Genomic DNA, 20,144 nt, shown 5'->3' on the forward strand with positions numbered 1-20,144 from the left:
TCACGGAGCCACCACCACGGAGCCGGGCCACAGTCCAGGGTGGGGACTGTCTCATTGAGACAGTAGAGTCCCTGATGAATTCAGCTGTTTGCTTCCCCACCCGTCCTTGCCTGGCCCAGCCCAGCTGGGAATGGGCCTGGGAAACTGGCCCGGCTGGTGTGACCTCTAATGAGTGGTTGGGTCATGAGGACCTGGGCAGGCTGGGAGGCGGGAGCCCCCAGGGGTTAATTTGCCCCCATAGTTGCATACTTCTCGGCTGACTCAAGTCTCGGTCGGTCGAGCTTCCCCTGCACTCCCCGCCCTCCAGTCCACCCTTGACAACCCCAAGACTCAAACTTTGGACCATTCACGGGCCCGCGAGGCTTGCGGAGGCCTCTGGCTCTGTTTGTGGGCCATTTTGCCAGCCTCGGCCTCAGCGCCCCTTTTCTGTTACTTCCCCCAGAGGTCCCCGGGGCCACAGCCCCTGAGATCAGCTCCTCCCCACAAGGGAAGGCCTTCCAGGCCGGGGACTTGGGGTTCAGGAGGACTTGGGGGCGGGAGGGCAGCCGTGAGGACGTTTGCTGAGATTCTGGGAAGGGCGCTTTCGGGCCCTGAGTCACTGCTTCTGTTTGTTCCCGACAGCGGACTAGAGAACCCCGGGTGGGAATTCTGACCCGGAAGGGTCCTGCCATTGGGCCCCCAGCCAGCCACCAGTGAGCCCTGCCTGGCTTCGGGTGGGTCACCTGGCAGAGAAGGAGGATGCCTCAGGGCTGGTGACCCCACAGGAAGGGGGAAGCCACCAGCTCTCCATTTTGCTCCGTACCAGCCTGGAGGAGGCGGGGAGGATCTGCTGAGGCTACCACCAACCCCCACCCGGGGGTTGGGGGCCGCAGCCGTGGTTCCTGAGGGGCCTCCACTGCCTTCTGCACCCTGGCCCGGAATCTGGTGTTCCTGTTTGGGCCCAGAGCTCAGCCCCAGCCTCCCTGGGCCCCCGCCGGGTGGGAGGAGCCAGAGGTGAGAAGTGAGGACGCCCGTCCAGGCCCCCGGTCGGCCCAGGGCGGCTGTCAGGCCTGCTTCCTCACCAGCAGCACCCAGGGCAGGATGGCGGCCACCACGGCCACCACGGCGATGAGGGTGATGAGTAGCAGGGCCCGCGAGCGGCAGCAGAAGGCCCGGCGGGAGCTGGGGACCGGCGAGGCCTCCGACAGCTCGGCCAGGCTGCGTTGGGGCAGCACGCTGTCCTGCTCGCCCAGGGGCATCCCGTGGCGGCTGATGACGAAGACCTGGGGCTCCCGGGCCAGGCCGGGCGGCGGGTCCGAGGGGAGCTGGGCGCCCTGGCTGGGGGGCGGCCTCCAGGCCGTCGGGGAGGCGGCCAGGGGGCCCACGGGCACGGCCAAGGTCTGGGAGCTCCTGTCCAGCATGGAAGCCCAGCGGGAGCTCTTCTTACTGAGGAAGGTGACGTAGCGGCAGATGGGGCAGACGATGGTCCTCTGCACCTGGCCGTCCACGCGGGTGGAGAGCAGGTACTTGACCAGGCAGTCGTGGCAGAACACGTGGCCGCAGCTCAGGGTGCGGCTGGCGCCGTCCAGGTCGCGGAACTTCTCGTAGCACACGGGACACTCGCTGCCCGAGCTGTCCTTGCTCTCCCCTTCTGACATGGCCACTCTGCCGAGGCAGGGCCTTAGCTGTGGGGGGCAAGGGGGAGAAGGGCTGTGAGCACCCCCGTGCCTTTGCCTCCTTCCCAAGTCCCTCCCACACCTCCTGGCCCCTGCCCCAGAGTCTGAGAACTGGAGCCAAGCCCCTTAGGAGGAGAGGAGGGAGCATTTCTGGAAGGATGGGGAGACAGATGAGGAGGAACCCCAGCCCCCAGAGACTCTGCAACCAGGGGCGTGGATTGTGATGAAGGCGTGGCCTCCCTGATCCCTCACCCCAACCGTGACATGCATGCGTGGTGAGGTCATCACCTCTCCTCTTCCTGCTTTGATGGCAGAAGCGAAGGCAAGGGGGGAACCCGCTTCCTGGGGGAAGCGGGCAGCTAAACAGATGCTCCCCCCTCCAGACTCAGCCCAGTCTCCAGTATGGGTCTGTACCCAGAGTGGCCATTTTCCAGAAGATCCTCTGCTGTTCCTCTCTCTCTCCCTGCTCGGGGACTCGGCAGGGCCACTGGATTGTATCCAGCCATCGGACTGCATTCCTCTCTGTGCCGAGCGTGGCTATAAAGCAATGACTGTTTTGAAAATAAAGCTCAGAACTTACACATCCAAGTGCCCGCTGGCCCTCTGTGTCGTCACGGCAGGGAGCTGTGGGCTCCTACGTCCACCTGCCACAGCCCACTCATTCTTCAAATTCTTCCTGGGCTGCCTAAGGCAGCTAGAGAACCTTCTGATTAACCCTGGTAAAGGCAGATTTTCATGCTTCGAGGATATGTCTGGTATTTTGGAAATGGCCACAAGTCACTGGGAGACAGGCCTGGTGAGAAAGTACATGAATGATCAAGTGCTGTGATGCTGTTTTGAATTGAAGATACAGAGGGGCGCCCGGGTGGCTCAGTCGGCTAAGCATCTGACTCTTGGTTTCAGTTCAGGTCACGATCTCACGGTTCGTGAGGTTGAGCACCCCCCGTCGGGCTCTGTGCTGGTGGTGCAAAGCCTGTTCGGGATTCTCTTTCTCTCTGCCTCTTTCTGCCTCTCCCCTGCTCGCTCGCTCTCTCAAAATAAATAAACTTAAAAAATAATTTAAAAAAATAAAAAAAAATAAACTGAAGATACGGAGTCACCGTAAAGGAACAAGGTAGGTTTTAAACATTATCTGAGAGCAAACGAGAGCCCCCAAAGATGTTTTCAGCAATGGCAGAATTGTTGGATTAAGGACACAGCTTCCCAAATGTTGACTTTGAAGTACAGAAACACCTACTTGGGTACGTGGTGAGGCCCAAGGTTCCTCACTTACAAGTTCCCGGTATCCTAGCTGGGTAGCCTCAACTCATCTAGATCAGCCTCTTTGGAAGGAACTGTGATGACCTGTCATTGATATTTTCTTCCACCAGTGACATAGACAAAGACACCTGGACACGCTGACAAATGGAACTCTGTGGCACCCCCACAACCAAGAGATGACATAATGGGAACAAGGTCAGTTATTAGAAAAGACTATAGTTTCTCAAATCATAAATCTTTTGGAATCGCTCCCCTCTCTTGGCTTGGTTCCCAATACATTTTGCCAAGTTGAAAATGTCCTGGAAGGAAGAAGAAGCAAAAAACCATGTAAAGGTGGGGACAGGGGACCTGGGACCCTGGAGGCAGCACCGAAATCTTTTCAGAGGTTTTCAAGCTTTGGTCTCTGGGTGATCAATATGGCCCCCAGGCTGGGTGAGGATTTCAAGTGCTCAGACTCTGCACCTGAGTTCAAATCCTTGATACGCCCATTACCGTCTGTATAGCCTCAGGCAAATTGTTTAACCTGGAGCTTGGGGTTCACAGCACTGCTTTCCTCTCAGAGTTGTTCAGAGCGTTAAGTGAGCCAATGTGACCGAAGAGTCTGGTACAACTACGTGCTCAACAAGTGGGAGATGTCATTGCTAAGACAGGCGCCTAGCATCTGCCTCCCCCTCCGCCACACCTCACGAGTTGTTCCTTATTATTTTTCGAAAAAATTTTTAATGCTTATTTATTTTTGAGAGAGACAGAGCGTGAGTGGGAGAGGGGCAGAGAGAGAGGGAGACACAGAATTTGAAGCGGGCTCCAGCCTCTGAGCTGTCAAGCCCAGAGCATGACACGGGGCTCGAACTCACGGAGTGTGGGATCGTGACCTGAGCTGAAGTCAGATGCTTACCCCACTGAGCCACCCAGGCACCCCAGTTGTTCCTTATTATGTAGATGACTAAAAAAATAGCACACACCCCTAACAGAGGCCAGCTCCCCTCAGATTAGAATAACTGTACAAGATGATGAAGAGATGATGGGATGGACTGGGCAACTGGTTCAAGGGGAGATAGGGAAGTGATGGGCAATAGATAACAATTAAGGTGATGATTCCAATGTTTCTCTGTCATTTTTGTTTCTTAACACACTCGCAAATGTCTAAACTGTGCATTATTCTCAAGGATGACCATGATCCTCTTAAGCCAACCAACTACTCACAAATCTCCCTGCATTTCACAACCTCCACAGGCGTATGGTGGCAATTCCATCCATCCATCCACCTGTGTACCCATCCATCCATTCACCCACCCATCAATCCATCCACCTATCCTTCCATCCATCCATCCATCCATCCATCCATCCATCCATCCACCCACCCATCCACCCATCCACCTATCCTTCCTTCCTTCTGTCAATCCTTCCATCAATCCATCCATCAATCCATCCATCTGTCCATCTACCCACACACCCATCCATCCACCCATCCTTCCTTCCTTCCTTCCTTCCTTCCTTCCTTCCTTCCTTCCTTCCTTCTATCCATCCATCCATCTACCCACACACCCATCCACCCATCCATCTTTCCTTCCTTCCTTCCTTCCTTCCTTCCTTCCTTCCTTCCTTCCATCCACCTACCCACACACCCATCCACCCATCCACCCATCCATCCATCCATCCATCCATCCAATTATTCAACAAATAGTTCTTGAGCTCCTGCTGTGTGCCACGAACTAAGCTTTGGCATTGAAGATAAGCAGGATCAAGAAGGTCCTTCATGAAACTTTAGAGCCCAGGGCACATGTATAAATGTTCTTGAAAAAGAGATTAAAAAAAAAAAAGGAGGAATGGTGATTAATAGCTGAAGTTGTTTGGGTCACTGAGAAGTAGGTATCAAGGTATGCAAGAGAATTCAAGCAGATGGTTAAGAGAATGTTAGGGGAAGGAAGAACTTTTGAGGTCATTTAGTTAAATCTAGTTCTATAAGGGAGGAGACCAGGTCCAGAGAAGGGGAAGTGACTTGACTGAGGCCACCCAGGAAGATGACAGAGAAGGAGATGACGGAGAGACAGACACGGAGAGAGGAGATTCCATAGATGGTATAGAGAAGGTTATTAGAATCAGTAGACGAGTTGGGTGAGTAGCTCTTTAGCTGAGTTGGGAAGCACTATCCTCCCTGAGGTGAGCAGGAGAGGGAGGAGGAAAACTCTAATTTTCACTGGAGTTTGAGGAAAAGTAAAAGGGATCCAGGGGTGCAGAAGGACATCCTGGTCCCCACTGGTGGCCTCCCTGGGCAACCTTTTCTTCTTCCCGTGCTTCAGAGAGCCACACCACCCGTGCCTGGACAGCGCCACCCTCCTCCCCCACCTCCTTCTCCCCTCCCTTTCTCGGTCTTTCCCTGCCCTCTCCCTGCTTGCGTCCCTCCCTTTCTCTTAATTCCATTTCATTATTCCTTGAGTTCTTCTCATGGGCCTGACCCTGTACTGGGGTGCTGGGCCGGGGTGAGGGCAGTCAAAGAAATTCAAGGAATGTGCTCTGATTTGGGCACAGACCAGCTCGATAACAACGTAAGACGTTATATGTCCAAAGGCATCCCCGCTGGTGCTTTAGGAAACTGTGGGGAGAGTAGGGTTGGAAAGTCTTCCTAGGTGAGGTAGGACCAGTGTCGACCCAATAGTAAATAATTATAACAGCGACCATTTATTGAACACTAATTACGTGCTTGGTATATTATATCTCTTCCTCGTGTAATCCTGACAACAACCGAGGGAGGTAGGTATTATTTCCACTTTACAGATGAAGGGACTGAGGCTCAGGGCTGCAGGAACTTGTTCAAAGCCACACTGCCAGTACAGGGTGGACCCAGGCCGCCTCTAGTGAGGGTTTGGATATGCCTCCACGGAGGACAGTCCAGACCTTGGTCAACGGAGAGCAGGATGGTGGAAAAGGAGGTCCCAGCCCTCATACCCCCGCAGAAACCCTGATTTAACAAACACCCATGGATGGAAATCCCTTCTGAGAGCTCCAGAATCCAGTTGTGTGTGTTAAACGCGTACAGCCTTCTTATGTCTAGCCTACCTCGTAAAGTGGTTTAGAAAGGAGATGAAACTCGCATCACCTTGGTAGAGACCTTCCTCAGAGTGACTCTAAACACGGCTGTCACTCCGGCCCAAGGGGAGCTGACCATGAAACCCCAGCACCCACAGCAGCAGCCCGTGGTGAGGACTGATGGGGGGTACTGTCAGCCCAGGGGATTCCCGCCTCCCCCACCTTGGGACGAGGAGCCTGTTAGGCAGAGACACATCTAGGCAGCTGGGCGTCCCTCCTGGTGTCCCAAAGCGAGACCCTGTGGCTTTGGCTGTGACCACTTCCCCACCCCTAGACACTATGCACTCACACACACACACACACTCCCACACCCCTGTGCCACTCCAGTTTTGGTCCAGAACCTCGCCAAGCTCTGATTGGATCTCCCTCCTTCCCCGCCCCCAGCCAGTCCCCCAGACTCACTTTGGCTGGGACCAGGGAGAGCAGCGTCCGCCTCTCTACTGCGTCCTCCGCGGAGCAGATCTGAGCCACCCACAGGTGTTGGGCAGACGGCACGTCTTCCTGCTGCTGTCACTGTGACAGCCGCCGCTGAGGCATTTCCTAATGACTGAGCAGGTCGGGAGGACAGTGAAGGGAAGTGAATGTCGCCCAACCCGTTTGAGGCCAGGAGGCTCTTGGCGTTGGCCAGGGGATTGGCAGCTTCTGGAGTCAGGTGATCTTGATGGGGATGCTAGGAGAGGAGCCCCTGGGTCTGCAGAGGAGCCCGGGGATGGGTTCCCAAGACGGTCAGGAGGTCTGGCAATGGAAGCCGGGATCCAGGACCCCTTTGACTGAGGCTCTCAGAGGTGGGTCTCCCCATCCCAACAATAAGAAATGTGTCTTCAGGGCACCTGGGTGGCTCCGTCGGTTAGGTGTCAGACTTCAGCTCAGGTCATGATCTCGCGGTTCGTGGGTTCGAGCCCCGCATCGGGCTCTGTGCTGTCAGCTCAGAGCCTGGAGCCTGCGTCGGATTCTGTGTCTCCCTCTCTGCCCCTCTCCCGCCGCCTCAAAAATAAAAAAACATTAAAAAAAACTTTAAAAGAAATTTATCTTCATGGTCCTTCACCGTCCTGGGCCCATTTCAGTTGTCCTCCCCCAGACCCCTGTTCCCCTGCCATGCACAGAATGAAGGGGTCAGATCAGACTCAGCAAGGCTACAACACCCTAAGTAATATACAAATATTTGAGTGATGTGCCCACGTGCCTTTGCCATTCATCAAACACTCAAAGGGGCTCAGAGCTCCCAAAGACCAAACACCATGGAGATGAAGAACGAGGCAGAGTGAAAACCAATGAATTACAAATGCAAACCTGCCTGAAAAGAAATCCCTGACATCATGGGAAATGGAGGTAAGTTTCAGGACCGTCGGTAAAACGTGATTCTATTTATGGAAATTGGGTAATTTCTTATAGAGAAAGATCTGGAATAAGACACATCAAACTTGATCGTAGTTATCTCTGGAGGGACTCTCTAACTTCTACATTTCTGTGGTACTTGAATGTTCCCCTGGAAGGTGTGTTTCTTCTGTGATCAGGAAAAAATAATCAAAAACAAGGCAGGAATAAAGCGAGGGGGTGGGGGTGCTGGAAACCTTTTGAGGGATTCCCTCATAGTTTGCTCAGGACTGGAGGCCAAGTCCTCAAGAAGGTGGTTTTCTTCTGGGGCTCCTGGGTGGCTCAGTCGGTTGAGTATCCGACTTTGGTTCAGGTCATGAGCTCAAAGTTCGTGAGTTTGAGCCCCGAGCCCTGTCTCGGGCTCTGTGCTGACAGCTCTCAGCTCACAGCTCTCTGCCCCCTCCCCCACTCACACTCTGTCTCTCCATCTCTCTCTCTCTCTCTCAAAAACAAATAAACATTTAAAAAAAAAAAAGAAGGTGGTTTTCTCCTGGGGAAAAAAAAAAAAAAAAAAGGAGCTTCCTGAATCTAAGGCTCAGTCAAGCATGAGTTTGATTCTATAGGGCGCCCCAGGGTGGCCCCTCCTTGACCTGTCTAATCGTGGCCTGGCTCTATGGGCACCTTGAAGCTGGTTGGGGAGGATGGTCAAGGGAGTGCTCCCGGCCACCTCACCCAGGGACACAGGGATGACTGCCATGACAGTCTTGTGTGTTCTTCCCCGACGAGCTGAAGGTGAGGTGTTCCAGGCAGTCCCAGATCTAGCAAGCGGAGAAAAGTTATCTGTTGTTTCTCTAAAACTCAAATTTCATTGGGCATTCTATATTTCATTTTGCAACTCCAGTCCCAGAGGTCTCCCCAAATGTCTCTCCTTCATGAGCATTTCCGGGGGTCCGTTAGGTAGGTTGACTCATGACTCTGTCTAGGGCTTCTGGGGGTTCCGGAAAAGGAGACTCAAATACTTATCATCAATGCCCCGTGTGTCTCCAGGGGAGGGGATGAGCCAGGCTGGCCTTTTCTTTCTTTTTTTTGAATGCTTATTTTTTTGACAGAGAGAGAGAGAGAGAGAGAGAGAGAGAGAGTGAGAATCCCAAGCAGCCTCCCTGCCCAGTGCGGAACCCAATGCAAAGCCAATTCCCCATGATAGTGAGATCATGACCAGAGCCAAAATCAAGAGTCGGAGATTCAACCCACTGAGCCACCCAGGCACCCCTGTCATGGTTTTGTATTCCAAAATAAGAATTCAATTTTATTTTAGTTTATTTTTTAAATGTTTATTATTTGTTTTTAAGAGAGAGAGAGAGACAGAGTGTGAGCATCTACACTATAGGATTTGATAGTAGGGAGCTCTGGGAAATGAAGACCACTGTCTAAGCGTTCACACTTGGCTGTGTTTATATAAAGAGAAGGTGCCGTGCACCTTTGGGTAAATGACCTAATCCTTTTGTGCCTCAGTGGCTTCATCTGAAAAATGGGTATAAGGTTACCTACTCTGTAGGATTATGGTGATTACAGGAATGGGTGCAAGTAATGTGCCTGGAACCACACCTGTCAGCTCAGGGCAGGAGGGCGCAGTGGCCTCTCCTCTGGTCAGGTCACATTGGAGAGTTGTGTCCAGTTCAGCAGGGGAGGTATCGCTGGGGGACTGAAGCACGTTCTGGGAAAGAGGCCAGCTGGGTTGGGGATGGGTCTGGAGACCACTGTGGCCTCATAAGACCTCCCTTGGAGAGATCTCTCTGAGGGTAGGGAGCTTCCAGACAAGGAAAGAATCCTGGCTGAGGCTGGCTGACTGCTGAATGGGCAGGTGTTGGGAGGGGCCTAGGAATCTATATTCTATATTAATTATTTTATTTTAATTTTATTTTTTTAAATTTACACCCAAATTAGTTAGCATATAGTGAAACAATGATTTCAGGAGTAGATTCCTTAGTGCCCCTCCCCCATTTAGCCCATCCCCCCCTCCCCCCTCCAGTAACCTTCTGTTTGTTCTCCATATTTAAGAGTCTCTTCTGTTTTGTCCCCCTCCCTGTTTTTATAGTATTTTTGTTTCCCTTCCCTTAAGTTCATTTGTTTTGTCTCTTAAAGTTCTCATGAGTGAAGTCATGTGACTTTTGTCTTTCTCTAATTTCACTTAGCATAATACCCTCCAGTTCCATGCACGTAGTTGCAAATGGCAAGATCTCCTTCTTTTTGATTGCCGAGTAATACTCCATTGTATATATATACCACAACTTCTTTATCCATTCATCCATCGATGGACATTTGGGCTCTTTCCAGACTTTGGCTGTTGTCGATAGTGCTGCTATAAACATGAGGGTGCATGTGTCCCTTCGAAACAGCACACCTGTATCCCATGGATAAATGCCTAGTGGTGCAATTGCCGGGTCGTAGGGTAGTTCTGTTTTTAGTTTTTTGAGGAACCTCCATACTGTTTTCCAGAGCGGCTGCACCAGCTTGCATTCCCATCTATGTTAATTTTTTAATTGGATGGATAAATGAGCAGATAGATACATGATAATATAAGAATAGTGAATGGTAATGGTGGAATCTGGGTATTGCATATATGGGATCTCCCTGTGAACTTCCTTGAACTTTGCTGTATGTTTGGAAATCGTCAGAAAAAAAATGCTAGAAAAACTAATTTCTTGAATAAGTAATGCATTCAGATAATTTGAAAATGAAAAAGTGATGGGGTGCTGGGTGACTCAGTAGGTTGAGCGTCTGACTTCGGCTCAAGTCACCATGCCATGGTTCATGGGTTCGAGCCCCACGTTGGGCTCTGTGCTGACAGCTCGGAGCCTGCTTTGGATTCTGTGTCTTCCTCTCTTTTTCTGCCCCGCCACTGCTCACACTCTGTATCTCTCTCTCTCAAAACGAAATAAACATTAAAACAAAACTTAAAAGTGAAAGTGTTGGGGCACCTGGGTGGCTGAGTCGATTAAGCGTCAGACTTTTCACTTCAGCTCAGGTCACCATCTCGTGATTGGTGAGACTGAGTGCTGCGTCGGGCTCTGTGCTGACAGTGCGGAGCCTGTCCGTCTCCCTCTCTCTCTGTGCCTCCCCAGGTCGCGCTCTTTCTCTCTCAAAGATAAACGTTAAAAAAAGAAAACTTAAAGAAATGGTTAAGATGGTAAATTTTATGTTGTGTATGTTCTACTACAATTCTTAGAAGAGGTCACCACTGTCCTTAGTGGTTATTCCTGTGCGTTTAACTTTATATCTGCACGAGCAAATATAGACACTGACGTGTATTCCTTCCCCGCTTTTTTTTTTTTAAATCAAAAGATAGCACACTACGTGCACACGTCCGCATCTTGCTTGTCTTACTTGAACCTCCATCCTGGAGCTTTCTCCATGATCATACATGGAAAACGAGTTTTTGGACTCCAAGTTGTTGTGGGGTTTTTTTTTGAGAGAGAGACAGAGAGAGCACGAATGGGGGATGGCCAGAGAGAGAGAGGGAGACACAGAATCCCAAGCAGGCTCCACACGATCAGTGCAGAGCCTGACGCGGGGCTCGAACCCACGAAACTATGAGAACATGACCTGAGCCGAAACCAAGAGTCGGACGCTTAACCGACTGAGCGACCCCGGTGCCCCTGGAATCGAAGTTTTTCGCAGTTTCCCCAGGGAATGTCAAGGGGCAGCCTGTTTGGGAACCTCTGGCCTGGGAGATGGCTGGGGTCAAGGGCGGCTTAGAGATTTGCTTCGGCCTCCAGGCTGGATGGCGGAGGACCAGAAGCTGAGGTGGCTCTTTTAGACAGTGCTCCTCTGTCCCCACCATCTACGGTGTCCGTCTGCAGCACCCCCAGGGGAGTGAGTTTTTCCTGCGGGTCCTGGGTCTCGTGCTCCCCGGAGAGACCCTGGGTGGCCAGCAGCAGGGACACTCAAAACTCAACACTCTCTGTTTCTACCCTTTCTCCACCTGCTGTGGGGACGGGGTGGGGGTGGTGAGCCGGAGCCACCCTAAGAAGATGGTCACTCCTGCCATTCTGAACCGGGGCCAACACTTTAATAAAAGTAAAAGTCACTCCAAATATCAAAGGTCAAAAAGGCTGGGCGGGGGGGGGGGGGTGCAGGGGACATGAATTTGGAGCCAGAAACGGCAGGCTGTGCCCTGAGGCAGTGGACGGTTGGGGGAGGTAGGGAAGGGGACGGAAAAGAGGAAGAATGGGATCAAGGGGTAAGGCAAACCTTTGCTAGGGCAGAGGCTCTTGGGCTTTATATCACTGCCCTCCGTGAAGAGACACCTGACAATGATCTTCCTCAGCTGAACATGCTCCTGTGGGCACACCTGGATCATTGACCAGGGCCTGATCAGCGATGCCGAGGGCTGTGTTGGGTGAGGAGAAGGGAAGCCATCGCATTGACTGTTCATTTTGGGCCAGTGGAGGCTGGCTCAGTCCTGGCTCTCGATGAGGGTGGAGTCATAGCAGGGGTGCAGGGCAAAGGCCGGGGGGGGGGGGTGGGCAAGCTGGCTGTGCCCCTGTGTATGCTCATGGCAGTTGCAATTAAATGACGCTTGTGAGATAGGAGGTGGGCATCTCCTTGATTCTTGAGTGTGTGTGTGTGTGTGTGTGTGTGTGTACGTGATCCTTGACCTTCCTCCTGCCCTGCCTCCGCTCATGAGCCTCTTGATCGGCCTGAGGATTATGGGCGGTTGGGAAAGCCTAGCCATCCCCAGGTAAGGAGCGGAAGATCCCCTGGTCCCCAGGGAAGCCAGGGCAGAGGCCAAGGCTTTAGTGACCCCTGAAGATGCGCTGCTCCAGCCAGCATAGCCCGGCCCCTCAGGCCTCCCCAGTGAGGCCACACTCCCCACAGGGAGGCCCGGGGAGGACCCAGAATTGGGCACAGCCCTGAGGGTCTCTCCACCCCTGTGCAGTTATGAGGCCCTGACCTTGCTTCCTTCACAGCTGCCTCTGAGTCCTGCTTTGGGGTTTCAGTTTATTCGTGCGCCTGTAAATTTCCTGGGCTCACCTCCTCCCCACAAGGCTTCCCTGGGGCCTCTGAAATCTCTGTCTTACCTGTTCCCTTTGTGCCACCCCCTGGGGCTCTCCCGCATTTATGACACAGCCTGGGGCTGCTGGTAGCACAGGCGAAACCTGGGGCCTGTGAACAGAAAACAAAGATGCTCCTTGTCCGGGTTAAGGGCAGCCCCACCAGGGCACACGGCTTGGTAGGCGGAATAAGGGCCACTTTGCACTCCCAGCTCCCACCTCGGCCCTCAGCCCCCTTAGCCCGATGGCACCAGGGTCTGCAGAAGCCACAGAGTGTTTCCACAGGTCTCTCCCTGTCCCTCCCTCCCTCCGAGGACCTCTGTGGCTCCCTGCTGCCCTCAGTACAAAGCCCACACACTCAGCCTCCACACAAGGCCCTCACTGCCCTGCCCTCGCTGTCTCACGTCATGAAGCGTGGCCACAGAGGTGGCTTTCAGTTCAGATGCCTTGAAGGCCTTGGGCTATTGGAGATCTGTGATTTTTTTTCATGCTCTTTTTCTTTCTGGCTCGAATGTCTTTCTACTTCATCACTGCTGGCCCCCCAGCGGGGCCCCCATCTCCATCTTTTTTTTTTTAATTTTTTTAATGTTTATTTATTTTTGAGACAATGTGAGAGACAGAGTGCAAGCAGCGGAGGGGCAGACAGAGGGAGACACAGAATCTGAGGCGGGCTCCAGGATCTGAGCTGTCAGCCCAGAGCCCGATGCGGGGCTCGAACTCACGAACCACGAGATCATGACCTGAGTCGAAGTCGGATGCTCAACTGACTGAGCCACTCAGGCGCCCCCCCCCCCCATCTCCATCTTTTAAGACCTTGAAGGAGGAGGTGATGACTCACCTCTGTAGCACGGGGTCCGGTATTATCAGAGCCCAGCAAATCAATGTTTGTTAAATGAACAAATCTACCTTCACAAGCCCCTAGCTCAAGTGTGTGGGGCTGGGGGCTGGGGCAAGGGAAGCTCGGGAAACACGGTCGTTCATCTTTCTATTCGAAACTCCTTTGGGAGCCACACCAGAGTTCCCTCCTCAGAGTCCTAATGGAGCGAGAAGCTCAACGAGGCCACCGTGGGGGTCAGAGCCATACTTTTGTTGCCAGTCAGAGTCATACTTTGTTCACCAGTGTTGTCTTTGAAAAAGGATGATCTTAGGCAGATTCTGCAGGAGCTGAGTCTGGGAAGGGAAGGAGGGAAGATGGTCTGGGCAAGGGGGAGGGACTCGTGGAGGAATGTGCCATTATCTAGCCCATTTGTCCTGGTATTTTTTGCCATGTCAGAGTGCCACACACGTACAACTGTTTACTTGATTTGTCTTGAAAAAATAAATGGAATCACATTTTAATATATAAAATATACATATAAATATATATTTAATATATACAAAATATTAAAAAGTATATTTTTAAATACATATTTTTTTTAAGTAATCTACCAGGGGAAAATGGGTGATGGACATTGAGGAGGGCACTCGTCGGGATGAGAACTGGGTGTTGTACGTAAGCAAGGAACCACGGGAAACTACCCCCAAAACCAAGAGCACACTGTTCACACTGTATGTTAGCCAATTTGACAATAAATTATATTAAAAATATTTTCTTTAAATAAAGTAATCTCTACTCCCAAAGTCAGCCTCAAACTGGCGACACCAAGATCAAGAGTCCCATGCTCTACCCACTGAGCCAGCCAGGCGCCCCTAATTATACTTCTAATAAACAGCACGTTTAATACATACTGGGAATTGGGGGAGGGGGGGTGCGGAAGAAAGGCTCGCTTTGCAGACCGCCTGAAATGGTGCACACAGACCTTGACGCGCTGACTTGGGACGTGAGAATAAGGGATGGTGGCCTGGGAGGTGGGGGACAGAGGCCTGGGATCTCACAGCAGGAAAGAAGCCACCTCAGGCTGAGCTCAAGGCTGGGTTTAAATGCTTGAGAGCCCTTTGGTCCTGAAGCCAGAGTAGGATCAACTAAAAGAATCCTAAGAGAAGGAGGCACAGAGCTTGGACGTACGTGAGGATGAAACTGGCAAGAATCGGGGTGGTGGGTGCGGACTCCGGGGCGGAGGGAGAGAAGCAGGGGTGGGGCAGCGGGCGAGGCGAGCAGGAACGCCCCAGCGCGGAGCTGCGCACCTGCAGCGCCCTTGACCTGCGTGCGCTCCCGCCCCACTGCCTGTCGCGATGGTGAAACTCACAGAACGCCCTTGCCTGTCGCCAGCCCCCGGTGCGCAGGCACGCTCTGGGACAGGTGCCGGCAGGGAGGCTAAAGAAGCGGGGACAGAAGTTTGATCTCAGGGCCCTGAGTGGAAGGGAAACTTCTTCCCACCTTCTGGGGGCTCTGGCAGCTTCAGGGGAAAGAGAGCTGGAAATGAGCCTTTCATCCCAGAACGGAAAGCCTCCCTGACATTTGAGAGCCCTCAGCGCTTGAGACAGGTAAGGCTAGAGTCAGGGACAGAGTCGGGAGTGAAAAAAAAAAAAAAGTATATTTTTTTCTGATTATAAAAATAGAACTACTGTTGGGGGGAAAAAATGTAGAAAATTCATAAAAGGCACATGAAGAAGAAAAACATAAGCTCTACAACACCTGTCCGGATAGCCACCATAAATATTTTGGTGTTTATTCTTCCAGCCTATTTATGTATAATAAAAAAAAAATATATATATATATATATATACACCATATATGTTATGTTAAGGTAATGATGTATTATATAATGTATAATTATAGTAAGATAATAGGTGAGATTGCATTGTATAAATACTTTTAGGGCCTGATTTTTTTTTTTTTTTTTAGTGTTAGCTTGTGGTCCCCAGTAAACATTCTTTTATACCCGTATGTATGTATGTATGTATGTATGTATTTATTTATTTATTTATTTATTTATTTATTTATTTATTAGAAGAGATGGAGCAGGGGAAGGGAAGGGCAGAGGCAAAGGGAAAGAGAGAGAATCTTTTTTTAACGTTTATTTATTATTGAGACAGAGAGAGACAGAGCATGAATGGGGGAGGGTCAGAGAGAGGGAGACACAGAATCTGTAACAGGCTCCGGGCTCTGAGCTGTCAGCACAGGCGCCCGAGGCGGGGCTCGAACTCACGAACCCCGAGATTGTGACCTGAGCTGAAGTTGGTGCTCAACCGACTGAGCCACCCAGGCGCCCCAAGAGAGAGAATCTTAAGCAGGCTCCACACCCAGCATGATGACCAAGGTGGGTCTCCATCCCATGACCCTGAGATCATGACCTGAGCTGAAATCAAGAGTTGGATGCTCAGCTGACTGAGCCACCCAGGCACCCCTATGCCCTTGTTTTTAATAGATGTAGTCATTTATTTAATGTATTAATTGACATTTAAGTTGTTTCCAATTCTCTCCTAGTATAAAAAATCTCTGCACCATTTTAATTTGCAAAATCTTGGTGTTACTTCCTTAAAATAATTATTTGAAACGGAACTGATGAGTCAGAGTATAATGTAATTTTAAATACTTGTGATAAATATTGTCATATGTCCTTTCATAAATGTTATACCAGTTTAGGGCCGCCTGGGTGGCTTAAGTCAGTTTGTGATCTCTTGGTTAGTGGGACCAAGCCCTGCATTGGGCTCTGTGCTGATGGCTCAGAGCCTGCTTGGGATTCTCTCTCTCCCTCTCTCTCTCTGCCCCCCCCCCCACTCATACTTTTCTGTCTCAAAGTAAGTAAATATTTTTTTTAAATGTTATACCAGTTTAGACTCCCTCCAGCAGCATGTGGAATTGCCTCTTGTCACACTAAACTCACCTCACCTTGGTATAATTATAACTTTATCTTTACCAAAAAAAAAAAAAAAGTCTTGAAATCTTCCACTTCTGTGATCACTGTCAATATCCTAGCTCAAGACACTATCAGCAACTTGTTTGGAATTCAAGATAGCCTTTTAACTTTCCTTCTTCCTTCCCCTCTCCTCCCTCACCTGGCCCCCTATGGTCTGTTTTCCACAGAAGAGTCCGAGTTATCCTTGAAAAAAAATGTGTCCTCGTTGAGTTTTGCCTCTGGTCAAGACACGGTGGCTTGTATCAGACTAGGATTCCTTTAGAGAACAATGTAAAAATTAGGTCACACACATAAGTACCCACACCCACTCACATTCGCATGCACAGCTGTTTTAAGGCTTCAGAGAGTAGCTAACATGGGCAGAACTTAAGTAACCAGGATCCTGTAGAGAAAGAAACCACTTTGAGGTAAGGGGCATCTTCACTGCTTTCCTTAAAGAAATTCCTTAAGGAATTTGCTGATTTGCTTGGGAGGCCTTGAGGCTGAGCAGAAAATGGTGGCCTCAAATTGGAATTCAGGATCTGGCAAGAAAGAAGAATCTGGTCAATCCTCTAGGGTTTCAGTTGAGACTCCTGCGGGGCTATGACCTAGGAGTAAGGACAATCCAGACATGGGCCAGCCCATACAAAGCCTGGTAATCTCAGTCCTGATTGGATCATATGATTTGACCCTACTCTAACTGCCTAGAAGAACGTCAACCAGAATTTATATATCTTCTGGAAAAATAACATCCTGTGGAGCCTCTACAATTTTTCATTCTACCCAGCATTCAGCATATAACAAAAATTAATGAGGAGCAGGGGGAGGAGTATGTGTGTGCACCTGGCTGGACTCAGTTGGTTAAGCACCCAACTCTTGATCTCAGCTCTGGTCTCAACTTCAGGGTTGTGAGTTCAAGCCCCATGTTGGGCTCTGTGCTGGGTGTAAAACCTACTTAAAAAAAAATTAACAGACAAGCTAGGAGACAAGACTTATAGAAACAAAAGCCAAGAGAAAAGTAGAGGATAGAACCAGATCCAAAGGAGAAAAAGATATTACTATTATTGTAATGGACTCTAATGTATTCAAGAACATAGAAGAATAACTAGAGACACTGGAAAAGTTTTTAATTTGAGTATAATTGGCACTCAATGCTACATTAACTTCAGGTGTACAGCATAGTGACTCAACTTTTTTTTTTTTTAACGTTTATTTATTTTTGAGACAGAGTGAGACAGAGCACGAGCAGGGGAGGGGCAGAGGGAGAGGGAGACACAGAATCGGAAGCAGGCTCCAGGCTCTGAGCTGTCAGCACAGAGCCCAACGCGGGGCTCGAACTCACGGACCATGAGATCATGACCTGAGCTGAAGTCGGACGCTTAACCGACCAAGCCACCCAGGCGCCCCAGTGACTCAACTTTTCTATATGTTATGCTATGCTCAGCACAAGTATAGCTACTGCCTCTCACCATATGATGCTAGTACAATATCATTGTCTATATTCCCTATGCTATGCCTTTTATTCCCGTGACTTATTCACCTCATAAGTGGAAGCCTGAACCTCCCACTCCCCTTCACCCACTTTGCCCATCCCCCTACAAATAGTTTTTAAAAAGATCCAAGTGGAAATTCTGAAACTGCAAAATACTATTACTGAAATAAAAAACTCTATAGATGGGTTTCACAGCAGATTAGATACAACAGAAGAGAGGATTAGTATATGGAAAGATAGGTCAGTAGAAAATATATCATCTGAAGCATGGAGTAGGGGAAAAGGTTGGAAAATAAGGAAATATGAAATATGGTATAGAGGTCTAAATACATTTCCCTGGAGTCATTCAAGTAAAGGATAGCGAGTGACTGGTTCAGAAGCAGTAGTTCAAGAGTTACTGATTACAAATTTTATAATATTAATGAAAGACATTAAACCACAGATTCAGGAAACAACAACCCTCAAGCAAAATAAATAGCAAAAAATCCCCCCATAGGCACATTGTAGTCAAACTTCTGAAAACAGAGGAAAAGAGAATTTTAAAAAGTTGGCTGAGAGAAAAAAGCCACATTACTTGTAGAGGAGTGATAACAATACTGAGAGCTCATTTTCAAGATAAATGGTGGGATCCAGGAGACAGTGGAAGTCAAGGCCACATGGTCTATGTGCCTCAGGAGTGAGCAAAAGGCTACATGGTATAATCTTTAAATGACTGAAAGAAATAGCTGCCGATCTAGGATTTTATATAGAGAAAAATAGTCTTCAAAAATGAAGGTGGAACAGAGAGGTTTACAAATGAAACCAGGGAGAGAAAATGTTCCCAATGGGAACAAAGAATGAAGGAATGAATGAATGACAAAAGGTAACTGCATTGGATATATACGTGAATATTGGCTGTATAGAAAAATAATATCTTAAGAGTTTAAAAATATGTGAAGCATTAAAATACTTGACAATAATAACCAGAAGGCAGGAGGGGGGTAGGTGGAGCTCAATTGTAAGATTCTTGCACTATCTGGGGAGTGGTAAACATAGAAGTTATGGTAGATTAATATTTCAAAGAGGCACATAATTTTTTAAACAACAGTCATTTTTTTTAATGTTTATTTTATTTTATTTTATTTTATTTTATTTTTTGAAGGAGAGAGAGAGAGAGAGGCAGAGTGTGACTGGCGGAGGGGCAGAGAGAGAGGGAGACACAGAATCTGAAACGGGCTCCAGGCTCTGAGCTGTCAGCACAGAGCCCGACGCGGGGCTCGAACTCACATACCGTGAGATCGTGACCTGAACGGAAGTTGGATGCTCAACCAACTGAGCCATCCAGGCTCCCCCACATAATCTCTTGATAACCATTAAAGGAATGGTAAAAGAATGTGTAATTATGAAGCTAATGGGGAAAATAGAATAATTTTTAAAATCAAATTTAAAAGAATAGAAGTAGAGATGTTTCTTAAAAATGCCCTTGCCTATTTGTATTTCTTCTGCTATGAACTTATCTATACCTTTTGCTGGTTTCTAGTTGGATGCTTTCCTTTTCTTATTTGTTTTAGATGGATGTAAGTATACATAAATAGACATATGTCCATGTGGATGTTGCAAATACTTTCTGATAGGGATCAGTTTTTTTTTTAATTTTTAATGTTTACTTATTTTTGAGACACACACATACACATACACACATACACATACACACATACACACATACGCACATACACAGAGCATGAGCAGAGAGATGGAGACACAGAATCCAAAGCAGGCTCCAGGCTCTGAGCTGTCAGCACAGAGCCTCACATGGGGCTTGAACCCACGAACCGTGACATCATGACCTGAGCTGAAGTTGGACACCCAACCGACTGAGCCACCCAGGCACCCCTGGTAGGGATCCATTTTAAATCTTTATGCCTTGGTTGGAACACTAAGTGCCTGGTTTGACCCTTTGCTTTAATGTTAATGAGATAAGGAATGTTTGGTTGAAGTCATACGCTTTTCTCCCAATAGGAGCTCAAGAAATGCCTATTGAGCTGAACTGAATTGAGGTCAAGGAACTACTCAAGCGTGGGGTACCACATTATCGTTTATAGAAGAACGGGTTTTCTGGACCAGTAACAGAAATAGTGAATGGTGGATGCTGAAGGCCAGAGAAGGAGCAGAAATAAACCAGGCTGGCAAGGACGATGAGAATCCCAGAGACAGCTCAACCCGCAGCAGACCCTGAGCTGCGGCTCTCTGGAGGGGGATGAAACGTATCATGAATACCTAAACACAACCAGCAGGTGGCGCTCTAAAGATGTGTTGTTGCCATCCAGACTTGGAGGGCCAAGATCTTGCTTGAGCACCTAGGAAGTGGAAACTGAGGCAGGGGGAGCCTTGAGCCCTAACGTTTTGGCTCTGTGCTTCCTCCAGCGGTGAATCCCCCAAGATCAAGAGCCCCGTAAGGGTGTTGTTTCCCCCCCCGCCCCCATATGTTTGCTTTCTCTGTGGCTGTATAGTGCCACCTGTTCAA

At 49.4% G+C, this 20,144-nt stretch overlaps 1 protein-coding gene and 1 long non-coding RNA gene across 2 annotated transcripts in view; one reads left to right on the forward strand and one right to left on the reverse strand.

Annotated features, from left to right (window-relative positions):
• LOC122233654 overlaps positions 1–20,144 on the forward strand; it is a 34,820-nt gene extending 14,676 nt beyond the window's left edge. Inside the window, exons 2-3 of the long non-coding RNA XR_006211306.1 lie at positions 3,026–3,110; positions 19,640–20,144. This is a non-coding gene — a long non-coding RNA (uncharacterized LOC122233654). The remainder of the gene's footprint in view (positions 1–3,025; positions 3,111–19,639) is intronic.
• Positions 1,044–1,637, reverse strand: RNF222 (ring finger protein 222). Its single transcript, XM_007085990.2, has one exon. The coding sequence runs from the start codon at positions 1,635–1,637 to the stop codon at positions 1,044–1,046; it is 594 nt and encodes a 197-aa protein (XP_007086052.2).

This window comes from Panthera tigris, chromosome E1, assembly GCF_018350195.1.
Source record: "Panthera tigris isolate Pti1 chromosome E1, P.tigris_Pti1_mat1.1, whole genome shotgun sequence".
Taxonomy (NCBI): Eukaryota; Metazoa; Chordata; class Mammalia; order Carnivora; family Felidae; genus Panthera; species Panthera tigris.

Excerpts from the sequence above, each read along its gene's own strand:
- RNF222 (XM_007085990.2), bottom strand. The coding sequence starts at position 1,637 with ATGTCAGAAGGGGAGAGCAAGGACAGCTCGGGCAGCGAGTGTCCCGTG.